The sequence below is a fragment of the Cyprinodon tularosa genome, unplaced genomic scaffold (genome assembly GCF_016077235.1).
Source record: "Cyprinodon tularosa strain WSP-4 unplaced genomic scaffold, ASM1607723v1 ctg300, whole genome shotgun sequence".
In the NCBI taxonomy this organism is placed as follows: Eukaryota; Metazoa; Chordata; class Actinopteri; order Cyprinodontiformes; family Cyprinodontidae; genus Cyprinodon; species Cyprinodon tularosa.
In genome coordinates, this window is record NW_024039009.1 from 709580 (window position 1) to 723218 (window position 13639).

General features: G+C 38.1%; 1 protein-coding gene across 1 annotated transcript in view; it reads right to left on the minus strand.

Moving 5' to 3' along the window:
* tafa4b (TAFA chemokine like family member 4b) overlaps nucleotides 1-13639 on the minus strand; it is a 63841-nt gene that overhangs the window by 37322 nt on the left and 12880 nt on the right. The window contains exons 2-3 of the mRNA XM_038291813.1: nucleotides 12964-13049; nucleotides 11099-11214 (exon numbers count right to left, since the gene is read on the minus strand). Of these exons, the coding sequence (XP_038147741.1) occupies nucleotides 11099-11213 (115 nt within the window). The 5' untranslated portion in view covers nucleotide 11214; nucleotides 12964-13049. The remainder of the gene's footprint in view (nucleotides 1-11098; nucleotides 11215-12963; nucleotides 13050-13639) is intronic.

Sequence of the window (13639 nt, forward strand, 5' to 3'; positions counted from 1 at the left end):
TAAGAGGTACAGATGCAGCTTGATGAAAATAATAAATAAATAACATCCTAGATGCTCTTCAAGTAAATAAACATGCCGTGTCTCATGGCCAGTTTGAAAAGGACACTAAAATTCTTTTTTTTTTTTTTTATTGGCAACAATTTTTACATCAGTAAGAAGTCAAACAAACTTTAATGAAAAAAGCTTATCTGTATATACTGTATATTTACTCAAGTTTGCTGCCTTATAAAAAAAAACCTTCTGCATTATTATTCATGTATGTGCAGTGGCAAAAAAACGAGGAGCTTAATTTTTTTTGTACAACAGAATCTAACCTCAAAATTATACAAAAGTAATAACTATTAGAATAAAATGATCTGTAATTAAGTTTAAGTGAGGGCTTATACTCATGGCAGGTATGTAGGGTTGATGCAAGGCTGTTCTGTCATGATTGTTCCCTCTGTGGACTTCTGTTTAAGTTTCTTTTAAGTTTTCAGTTACACTTTGCTTTTTTTTTATTTTTCAAGTTACCCTCTGTTGCCCTTTTGTGCCAGTCTCCTTTCCCTTACCTTACGTCTTTCTAGACCTGCTCTCTATCAGCTAATTAGTCCTCCCATTGTTTCTGTCTCCCATATATACACTCCTGTTCACTTACTCTTTGCTGGATTCTCATCATTTTCTTTGGTTTAACCTTCCCTCTTGTCTCTTAGCTTTTTTGGTTCTTGAGTTTTACATGTCGATCAGTTCTGGACTTTGGATTTTGTATTTTTGCGTTTTTTCATTAAATCTTCCAAAAAACACCTTAGCGTCCGACTCTGCATTTGGGTGCTCTGAAAACCTCCACACAACCCTACATGTTCTGTGCATTTGCAAACAAGCCAAGATAACCTTTTAATGAAAATAATGACCAACATGAATAACCAGAAACATGTAAAAAGTTCTAACTAGGAATATCACAACTGAGTTAAAGTCATGTAGACATAAACATATTGCTTTCTGTACAGCATGTTCTCAGCACGTTCCTCGTTAAGGAATCTTAATTACTATCAGTCACTATTTTTTAGAATTAATACTTTGTTCTTAATAATAAAAATAGTAAAGGTAAACACACAATACATCAATACATCAGTTTTAAGAGATATATTATTATGCAGAATTTGGCAAACTGGTCATTACCAATTAATACTCATATGTATGGTAGCCTGTAGCTTTTTTTTCCACTATGATTTATAAAGCACCCAAAACGCTTAATTTATCAATGGGCTAATTTAATGTATGGTAAGTAAAAACAAATCATCACCTGAAAGGAATATAATGACTACAGTTAAAATATATATATATAAAACTGTATTTTGCAGAGTTTTTTCTAACACTGATCTAGTATTTTATAATATCTATACATCTAGAGAATTTTTTTATTATTATTTTTAGGCTTACAAGTCAGAGAGACTACTCAAAAGGAACAAGCAACTACAGGGTCTCTTGAGCTACATATATACTAATCATTTTTACCAGTAAATGAGTCTCTGACTAAACACATCAAAATATAGATATCTGTTGGTCTCATACTATTAGAGATTTATGTCAGCTTTACTCCCAGCAAGCCGTTCAACTACTAGTTTTATAAATTTCCGGTCATTGTCACAAAACTCTTTTACAGACCCTTTTTCTTTTTATTTATTTAGAAAATCCAGATTTTCAAAGAAACTATTGTTTTGTGTTGGCTCCTACAGCGTGAAATCAGCTCCAGTCTGAGCTCAAGGTGTCGGACACTATTTCATTGGACTTATTTCGAGCGGTTCTTAAAGATAGACAACTAGCTTCTATGAAACAGTGTCATATCTTTTAAATAGCTTTTATTGTTTTATATTTGTGCATATGTATTAATTGGTTTTATTTTTGTAACCAAGTTTTAGTGTATGTCATATCTCTGCCCAGGTCCCCCTTGAAAATGAGATCCAGATCTCAACAGGGTTTACCTGGTAAATAAAGGAAATTATAAAAAATAAAAAATATTGTACAACTTTTGTGTCACAAACTTCACAAAGTCTGAACAGATAGTTCTTTAATTTTCCCACATAAAATAAAGCATACCATTGGACCGATTCCAGTCAAAGGCTGCATGCTAGCCTTAGCATAGAATCTTTTAGGATAAAAACATTGCCAGCAACACAAAACTTTACTTAACACTATGTTTTAGTCAAAGCCATTAGGTTCCAAATCTTTATACAGTGTTGTGAAAAAGATTTTCTCTAATTTGTAATTTTGTAGTGTTTTTCTTATGTCACATCATGAAACAAGCTTTAAAATTGAACAAAGCCTATCTGACTGAATACAAAAAGAGTTTTTAACATTTTGATCTAATTTAGACAGAGAAACAAAGGCTGCATAAACCCACCTGGTCCTTTGTTATAATTTAATTGCATCTGCCTGAATTTTGGTGTCTTACTGGAACTGAATAAAGCAAAAATTCTGTTGCCTACAAGAAAATTCTGAATAATAACTCATTTTCTGAAGTTATAATTAAGGACAAACAGGCAGCTCAACAGCACACCAGGAGGCATAGCATGACGGAGGATCCAGAGGATCTGATTTCAAGCCCCACACCCACAGACTGCCACTCTGGGTCCCTAAACAAGACCCGTAACACCACATTGCTCTGCAGGGCGCCACACAATAGCAGCCCACTGCTCCCCAAGGGGATTGGTTAAATGTAGAGAGTTCATTTCATTTCTCTGTACTTGTGACTGTGTAATGACAATAAAAAGCTGGAAAAGAAAAAAAAAGAAAAGTCCATCTCTGAATGGTTCAAAAACGTAAAAAAGGGTTTTCATCTGTGCCGTACGTTTGGATCTGAATAACCTCAGATGAACTTGAATAGGCAGGTCATACTGGAAAACAATCCACAATTAAAGAGTAAACAAAAAATTCCTCAATATGGACTTAAAAGATTCATTGCCAGTCATTGCTGTCTCTTAATGGCAGCCAACAAGGCTGTTAGGTTTAAGGGGGAATTTACTGTCTTTACATAAGGTCAGGCTCCTTTATAGAAAGCTCTTGATAGAATATTATTTTAAAGATAGTTAGATATTAGCACCTGTAATTAGACTTGGTGTAAATATCCGAAACAGTTAACCAAAGGTGATGTCAATGACATACTGAATTTCTCTGCTCAAAATGTCTTCCTCTATATCTATAACTTCTGTTTGCATTCTCTATATATTCTTCTATAACTGTGTTGTGCTGATTGGGACCTGTATTGGTGGAGCAGTCTGTAACATGTAATCCTGGGTTTGATTTCCAGCCTTGGGTCCTTCTTCATGGACTTTGCATGTCTTCCATGTGCATGTATGGTATCTTTCTGGGTACACTGGCTTCTCTCACAAAGCAAAAAATCATTAAGTCAACGATTAAACTATAAAGTCAAGTGAGGGCCCTAAATTGCCCTGGGGTGAGAGCATGAGTGTGAATGTTTTTGTTTTTCAGTGCAGCTCTGTTAGTCTGTCCAGGGTGTACCCCACCTTTCATCCATAGATTACTTAAGTCACTATCCCACTGTGATCCTGATGGATAAGCACCAGAACATGGATGGATGATTAGATTTATTTTTTATAATAAATATTAACATACTACCAGTCACATCGATGTATAACTGCCTTCAGAGTGTTTTCTTGTCAGACATACAAAAAAACAGCTTTCTTTTATTTTGAGCTTGTTTTTAAAGTAGAGATTTAAATCGATTTTGAATTCAGTTTGTGTGTGTATGCATTAAAGGTAAATTCTCAGTGAGTGGTGAAAAGTCTTCACACTACGTTAAGGAAAAGCGAGAAGTGTGAATTATAATACCAGCAAAAATGCTGAGGCTTAATGATAAACCCCACGGTTTTACCTTCTATATCAACACCCTGCTGCCTCTCACCCCTCATCTACTAAAGATTTATGTGTTAAGCATTCAGCTTCCAGCTATGTACACAAACTAACAGTGTGTCGAATGTCTCAATGTTGCCTTTAAAGCATTCTGTTATGGCCATATCAGTGTAATAGAGCCCTACATGCTGAGATGAAAAGACTTTTCAAGCATGGCTAAATGCTTCTATTCCTGCAGCAGGCGGTGTGGACGGAGGTGGGGGTGTAACAATAGCTGGGCATTTAGGCTGCCTTGAACTGATGGGTTAGTCAGGCGACTGATGTATTCTGACAGGCACAGACAAGCAAGAGAATTGTACAATTTATCAAAAAAGCGATGTCTTTCCCCCAGTCAATTCCCGACAAGCATGTCTATAGCTGAGAAAGGGCAGGTATCAGGCAACTGTCTGAGGTCCTGAAATCCAAATCTAGGAGGTGATATGGTTACATCCATGCAGATATAAACAGATTAGTTTTAATACAGCTATGTCCTTCTTTTTGGTTGTAGTCATTGTCTTTAACTATTTCACATGTTTCCCTTCTTTGTTCTATTATTTCTCCACCTTTTTTTCACAGTTTATCAATCCTCCAGACACTATCTGTGTTCTACAGTCCTGCATTAAGTTACCCTAGTTTCTGCTAATTTTCATTACAGGCTGCAGGTAGCACCAAGTGCTGCTGTACAAGACACATATCAGGGAAATGGGCTCACTTGACCTTTTTAACTTTGTATTTATTCCTTACAAAAAGCCATAAGGGAATAATACCAACTTTCATGCAAAATTCATTATATAGATGGAATGCCAGATGGACGACATACTTAACTCGGAAACTTACATTAAAAATGCAAAAATATGATGTGAAATGATCACTTTAAAAGATGAGGAAAGAACTTGTGCTTCCAAGAAATTGACTCAGATAAAGGGGTTCCAGGAAACAAGCATTCTAATTACAGTATTAAATAGTAAATGCTGTAGAGGGGCTTGGTTTTCAGAGCTGTGAAAAAAAAAATACAAGGAATACAGACTAATAAATTAATATTTTAATGCAGTTGCATAATCCTTCTTTAAAGTGTTAGGAAAAATGTAACTTTCCAATTGAGAGCCTCTTATTCTGTCATCCAGTAGCTAAGCCCACCGGCTTTCTGATGTGACCATAAAATCCAGTGGGGTATTTCTGTGCTGACTTGGTAAAATGTTCTCTAACATTATCCTACAGAATAAAGTAATGAGTATTAAAGCTACAGTGTGTAATTTTCAGCGACATCTAGCGGTCAGACTGCAGACTGCAGCAACATGAACGTCTCCCCCCCACCGCTTCTCCCCCCCAACAGTACGGCGAGCGTTACGGGACAAAATGTCTTCCACGACGTCCGCATCACCTACCTTCTCAAGTGATGAGGTTTGTTTACATAGATAATTTTACAGATAGTATTTCATTAGTCTGTGTAGGGTATAGATTTCATGTAGACTTAAGATAATAAATATACCCGTTATTTTTTCTACGTCGTTGTGACGTTTTGGTGAGCTGCTTTGCATGGTGATATAAACAGACGAAGTAATTGTAGTCATTAGTTTAACAGCGAGATTGTGTTCGCTGGAAGAATATATATTCCCCGTTTACAGAGTCCAAGTCTTGTTTGTGGCACGGGGGTTACAAGGCAAGGAAGAGGGAAAGGAAGAGGGCAGAGAGGCCGGGGTGAGCGTGCAGCTGGGGCCAGGCGAGAGAGGGGAGCCAGCGGGGTGAGAGCAGAGGAGGAAAGGCTTGAAGATCTCCAAAGGAGCCGGAGAGAAGTAACCGAGGTATATATCCAGAAAATAATTTTACAGAAAATTACTGAATCATTACCTGTGAAACGTCAGGAACGTTGCTGAATAAGTATACTGGAGAGTAACAGCATCATCACGCAGCATGTTATTGTTTTAGACAGGTCTGAGCATCCTGTACTCCAAAAACTGCAGTGATATTAGACAATTGTGTGTATAGGATTAATTACCTGTCCAAGAGAAAACTGGCAACTTGAGCGTCACTTTGAAAACCTTTTTCCTCCATCAGTGACTTCCATCGTGTAAATGCCGTGCCAATGTTGATCCGTGTTTTTTGTCGTTTCTTGTCACTCTTGCGTTTATTCTCGTCGTGTTTCCGCTTCTTAGATGACGGGGGTTCGGTGACCGCCGCTTTTCGTTGTGATACAGAGTAGACATGATCCTCCATTCGTCTGATGTTTGGCCACACAGTGCCAAACAGTTTGCAAAGTCACTCACGCCTGCCGCCTTGTTTACCTTTCTTCTTCTTCTTCTTCTTATGAGATTTTATGGCGGTTGGCAAACTTGTGAAATGTGCATTACCGCCACCAACTGATATGGAGTAAAGCAAGGAAACAGGAAACGATTCACCCCCCCCAAAAAAAAAAAAAAAAAAAAAAAAATACAATAAAATAACCTGTGTAACTTAAACCCACATAATACTAAATTATACTAAATTACATTTGCCCGTATAATTTTAATTTACTCTAGGTCATCGTACCTCTGCCAGTTTCTGATGGTCCCATTGGTCTTACCATCATGCTTCCAACCATCTCCCAGTTCATATCTTTAACATCCAGATATTTTTCTGCAGCCTTCACTATTATTTTGATTTTTTCTGTTTTTTTTGTCGTCTGAGCAGTACAATTAATCACTTCCACCATGAAAAGAACAAAATTTGTCTTTTTAACAATTAGTGAGTCTTCATCAATTTTTGGAGATTTCTCTAGAGGTTTGAAATTTGCCGTGTGTTGAACTGTAGGTTTGGGTTTTTCTGACTGAGATGGGATCCTTTTTGCAGCTTCAGCATAAGTTATTCCAAGCTCAAATTTCATTTTTTTTATTTCTTCAGACCTTTTGCTTGCTTCACAGCCGCGATAAGCAGCAGTATGTTCTCCACCACAATTACAGCATTTTATTTTAGCTTCTTTTCCACATTTACCATATTCATGTTCTCCTGCACACCTTCCACACCTCTGTTTCCCTTTACAAACTGCTGCAATGTGTCCGAATTTTTGACATTTGAAACATCTCAATGGTGGTGGATTGTAGATTTTGACATTGTAACTGATGTAACCGATGAATACTTTGCTTGGTAATTGCTCTTCCTCGAATTTAATTAGTACAGATAAACTGTCAGATCTTTCTCCGTTTCTTGTTGTTTTTAACCGTTTTACTTCTTTTACTTTTGCACCGCTTATGTTTTCCAGAATCTCTTTTTCAGAAATTTTCAGAGGAACTCCTCCAATGACTCCCCTGCTGATCTTTTTGTTCTCCATTAGGCTGCACTGAACTCTTATCCCGTCAATTTTGTTAATACGTATTGCTTTGCCTTGCTGGGCGCTGTCTCTGCAGTTAATTAGCAGGTCTCCACTGTACAGAATTCTGGCACCTCTGACTTCTCCAACAAGTTTATTGATGGTTTTTGTTAAGTGAACCGGATTCCAGTTTGTAAAAGAGTCTGCCTGATTAACGACTTTGAATATGACTTTGAATTCATTTTGTTGTGCTGTGGAATGTATGGATTGATCATCACTGGATTGTTCTGAACTAGATTCCCCTTTAACTGATCTCTGTTTTTTCCGCTTTTTCTCATTTTTTGATGCTGCTATCTTCCAACCTTCATTGTCACTATTTCCCTCTTCCATCCCACAAGAATCGCTTCCTGTTTCCTCACTACTCACGGCCCAGGACATTTCTCCACAAGCAGAGCAGCTTCAAAACACGCGCCATGCACCAAAACCCCCAGAATCTGCCTGTTTACCTTTCTTGTTACCGAGGCGCAGTATACCTGCTTCTTCTTCTTCTTTGGTTTCAGGCAGACTAAACGCTTCTCAGGCATAATACTGCCATCTACTGTTCAGTACCGTCTCAGTTCATCTCTCTCAACTTGCCGTAGTTATTTTCGAGCGTCATGGGAGATCTCGCAATCGCTAGTTTGTTGCCTCTGCGCTGCCGTAGCGCAAAGATGTCAGCCTCCATGGCTGCGAGACCCGCTCCTATGTAATTATAAATAACGAATTCTAAGGCAACGCAAATGTTATGGTTAAAAGGCTGAGCTCATAGGTGATGATAAATAACATAGTTATGTATAATATATTAAATTTCTGAATTTATATGCCTGTAATTATTACACACTGTAGCTTTAAGGTTGATTTTCTGGTAGAGGTGAAAAATATTTATGGTGCTGTGTGCATAGCAGGTCCTAGAGCCTTTGGATAAGAAATAACCCGAGAGAGCTCCTATCATACTTAACTCTAGACATTAGATGATTTCCAACCTTTATTTCACAGAAAACCCACCAGGAGCAAAGCTTTAATTTTTACCTGATGTAACCAAACCACTCAGTTACACCTAAAGTCCGAGTGGACTCCAGGAGTCAAGAGTTTATTTTGACAGCAAAGGTTTCTGCATACAGGACATACAACAATCAGCGGTTATTTAGATAGGGTCTAAAAGTTGTTTATTTTCGTATCAATAAAATGCCACTTTTAAGAACAATTATACTCACCGCTTGTAATGAAGGAAAAAAAATTTACATATGGCCATTATCCGGGGGAAATGGCCCCCTATGTCAGGTTATATTTATAAAACCCGAGTTATTTTACTAATTGGACATTTCTTTAACTCCGATCAACTAAGTTGAGTACACAAAGTAAATTTGTTATTGTTGGAGACTTTAAATTTCTTTTAAATGAGGATTCAAAAATGTTAAGATTGCACTGCTTGCGTTGCATTGTTCATTTTCTTGTCTTAGAAATCTCCTCTTTAAAGTTTTCCTATGATGGTTTCTTCATGTTTCTTTGTGTTCTGTCGATTTTATCACAAAGCAGATAATTTACCCAGTAAATGCAACTTAGAGAGCTTTATAGAAGATAAATGCGTGTTTTTCTAGCATTTTGCGGAGTCTTTTATTTATGTGTGCACTAAGCTTTACATGTTCAGTAAAAGTAATACATTTAGCTCAGTTTTTCATCTCTGTGTGCTAAATGTTATATTATTTAAAGTGAAAGGAAGATAAGGAGATCAGAGGTTGCATTGTATGCCCTTCAGTGCTGATTCATAAAATATATATATATAGCAAACTGGAAAAAAAAATCTTCCAATCACTTTTTCCATAATCTCTCCACCTGCCTTAACAAGGAGCAGGGACACTTTAAATTGCAGAAATATTAGGAGTTAACATTACAAATATTTTCATTATGTTTTGGTTTGTTAATAGATATTTAGTAAAATGTAGATTGTCATTGAGAACGACAATGTGAGTGAAATTAACATTTTAAAAATGTGTTGTATGTTCATCATTTGATGCATTCTTTGACCTACAGAGCCACTCTGTGGTGATTTGAGGTACCACATCCAAATTGATCATGAATGTCCCACTAATCAGCTAACTAAACACCAGCAGAAGTGGTTAAATTCCCTAAAAATGTATCTGGCAGCAATAACATTCACCCAATTATTATTTTTCCCTCAAACTGAGTTATGTGTGTGATATTGATATTCACAGCCAACAGGTCTTAAGCCTTCACTAATTAGGGTTGACCATCAAATAAAAAAGCTGCAGTGCATTTGTGTGCAAGATATCTTGTTTCTCAGCAAGTGTGAAATGAGGAGGGGGCAGGGGATGATGCTGACCTTCACAATCCACAGAGCCTGTAATTAGTTGTGTCCCTGCCGTAAGCAGGCTGCCGTCTTTCTTCACTTAAAAGGAAACTAACACAATCGCTCGCCTGAAAGGACGGGATGCTGGTAGCATTTCTGTGCCATATAAAGGTCACCCTGCAAAACACAAGCAGTAAAAGTGGAGAAATTGGGAGATAATTAAGGAAACTGTTGTAATTAAGAGTGAGGAAGAGGGGACTTAGCAGGTTTCAGCAATGGTGTCGGTGTGACTCAGCACTAACTGTCCCTGGAGTCATCCTCACAGACATGATAAAAAGAAGAAGTATTTGGGTTTGGTCAAGTTGTGTTTGTTTTGGGTGTTTTTGGTGGGGGGAGAACTACAATGATTTACAGAGAATAACCGTTCGACATTCATTAAGTGACAAGTGGCAAACCTTACAGTTGCTGCCTTGAACAGTTCCCCTCTTGCATTCAGGGCAGATATTTGACAGCACCGCTAATGCTGTTGCTGTCCACCCAACAGATTGTTTTTCACCTGAGCTGTGAATATCAGCATCTCCTCCAGAGTTAGCACTGGCACCTTAGCTGTCTGTCTATACAGAGCTCGTTTTTCCCAGCCTTTTAGTTTATACTGTATGGTGGACTGCCATGTCCCTAGATGTCTACATTTGAAGCAAAGGCTTTCCATTTCCACATGACAAGTTCAACAGGGCTGAGTGAGACGTTAGACGCTTGAGGTATTACTCTAAAATCTAACTCTCTTTTATACTTCACAGCTTTTCCCTGAGCTGAGCTGTCTGCTGTCTCCCTTGATTTTAATGATGTTGTTTCTTTAGCATACTCCTGAGGCCTTCACAGATCGGCTGTTTTTATATCAAATTAAATCACACACTGGGAAACTCTATTCGTTTATGATGGCAATTTGAGTGGACTAGCCATTCTTAAGTGGATCAGGGAATTGTGTGGTGAATGCATATAAATACTTTTAGGATTTCCATTTCTAACTGATGTTAGAGGTTGTTTTTGGGCTCAATGTGAAAAATATTCAATAAGCATGAACACTTTTGAAAATGACTAAATATCTAAACTAATTTAAACTTCCATGGCAAACATGATTAGTTGATAACTGTGAGTTCAGGGCCTTTACTCCTTATGAGAGTCACTTAATCATGTGGTACCACCGAAGGAGTGAGAGTCCTTGAGAATGGCACTGACTATGAAAATGTTTCACATCTACACTGTGAATAGATGAGATCTCACCCAAACTGATATGTTTGTGTTGACAGTTTCTGACAGTTTAAGTGCTATGTGTGTATCAGTGTACTCTGTATCACTCAAACAGAAGCTGTTTTGTTGCATTGAGCCAAATATGAATCCTTGTCTAGGGTATATTCTGTCAGAGGGAAGAAATGAGCAAAACATCTTCGACCAGACCCCTCCTCCATGATGTAGGCTGGCGAGCACGCGTCGGGGTGAGGGAACATGTGTTATGCCTCTGAAATGACAGTGTAATTAACCTCTCATGGTGGAGGAAGAGGGATTCAGGGCAAAACCCTGTGTACCTGTGGATCCCCGATGATTACGGTTGCCGGCGGACACTGGATCAACCCAGAGCATCACCAAGGCAACAAGGAAGGCCACCTGCCAAGGCCATGTTGACCTTCCCCTCAGCTTCATCCTGAGAGAGAGGGGGTCGGGGGCAAAGAGGGTAAAAAGGAGAGTATGAGAAATTGAAGAAAAGCCTAGAAAACAACCAACAAATGCAGCTTTTCTCAACAATGTTAGAGGTTAGCTGGCAAAGGTCACAAGAAGAAAATACAAACTTAAAAACAGACGTGACCTGAGGAAACCCTTGTTTCAACCTTACACGTCTACAGCGGCTGTCAAAGAATGTTCAGCTAAACAATCAGCATTGGCATTTCTTTGGGGTATTTGTTTTTAAGTCATGTTGGGGTAAAATTTTCAGATCTACTTGTGGGAGTGATATAGTTAAAATAAAATGTCCCTGGTCATTGAAAAAAAAAGTAATGCTACACAGCAAAAGTAATGCTACACAGGCACTATTATTTTTACTAAAATATGTATTTTATAAGAATAAATGACAAGGTAACCGAGTTTGTTTTTATTTCCTTTTCTTTGTTTTGTTTATTTTAATGCATGTCCTAAATTAATATTCTAGTCCATATTTTAGAGCTATAAAACGCCCCTGGCTGCCTTAATGCATTTCAATAAGGCTGGTCAATCATCAAAAAGTACTACAAAATTATGAAGCCATTCTTAATACCTCAAAATCCCCAAATTCTGGTTTAATTTTTTTGTTCAGTCCTTTAAAGTAACTTTTTACTCAGGTACCCTTGATTAAAACCTTGTTCAGTCAGCTGCCAGCTGTTCTGTGAAGAACTCAGAGGTTTGTTACAGAACATTAAGGGTCTAATGAAGATCCAGGAGCACAAAGAAGAGGTCAGGGGAAAAGTGCATGAAAAAGTAGCTTAGGTTATATCTCACGGTTTGGACATTTCTTAGAGCACTGTTCAATCCATCATTTGAAAATCACATGAGTCAGGTACAACTACAAACCTATCAAGACGTGACCATCCACCAGTAATGGAGTACATTAATTAAAGAAGCATTTTAAAACTGAAGGAGCTCACATTGAGCAGGGGCCCCCAACCACTCGGTAGCAAGTCAATATTTGGTCATGGGTCTATTGGTTAAGAGCCATGGTGTCCAAATTTTATGATTTCCTTATTGTTGACCTGTATTTAAACCTATAATACTTGGGAACAGTAAAGAAAATATGTCAAAACACCAGCAGAGTCAGATAAAACAAATATTTTTGTCCACTAGCAACATAGAAAACATATAACTCTTGAGTGTACGTTTTTTAAATAGTATGTAAATAAAAGCAAATAAACTATATTTTTCAAACCCGATATCCCGTTTATACTGCCTTATATTTTCTTTTTAGTGATACTTATCTCATTGTCCATTCGCAAATTTTAAATATAAACGCCAAGCAAATGAATAATTCTAGGCCTAACTATAAAACAGAGGAAACCATGTTAGAGGCAACAGAATGCAGCGCTGAGGTTCATCTTCCAGACGGAGGTCAACCCTAAACACACATCTGGAACAACAATGGAACAATAAGGACCAATGTCTCTGCCATCATATGGCCCAGTCAAAGTTCAAAATCAAACCCAGCTAAGAACCTGTAGCAAGACGATTAGGATTAATATTCCCACATTGAATTTACATCCATTATGACTGTGCTTCAGCTATTACACAAAGAACAATGGCCAGACATTTATAGAGTAGTTCTAACACAGTTATTGCTATTTTAACAGCGTTTGCAGATGAATCAACAACCAGAGACAAAGTAGATCAACATAAACATGTGTTAGAGTTCCACATGATTTCATCTTACCTGTCTGTCTTCTATCTTCCGCTACGCAGGATCTCACGAGGTAAAACTCATGGTGGCTCTTCTTCACCTTAAACACGAACAACACTCTGGAGAAAGAAAAGCACAAAGACGCCTTGTCAGAAAGACCAGTCTGCCCTGGGGTCCTCTCTGGCCTTCAGTGGCCTTGCACTCAGGTCTACGCACTCCTACACAAGCAACACAACATGCACAAATTCACAGACACATACAGGGTTGAAGATGTGAAGGTCTAGATTCTGTCAGATCTATTGTTTACAGTGGGTTCACCTACCCCCAGGCTATATGTGATCCCCACTCTAAACATCACACAAAGCCCCCCTCGTCCCGTGCTCCGACTCCCACTGTCTGTCATGGACACATACACAGCTTCTTCAACAGACTCACTCACAGCTACACAGATGGACACATAAAGCAACATGCATAATAAACCCCAAAATGAACTGATTCCAAAATATTTGTATATAAAAAGGAACACAGCAGAGGGGCCTATTAGCTGAAACATTTAACAGCTGATCAAATATGCCATAGGAGTGACGACACACACACAAGCACACTAAATTTGCACAGTATTTGCAAGGTAAATTCAAAGCCTGTCAGAGGACAGCAGGAGAGACTCTTCCTAATTACAGCTGAGTGACAGCCTCTGATGCAAGTGTAC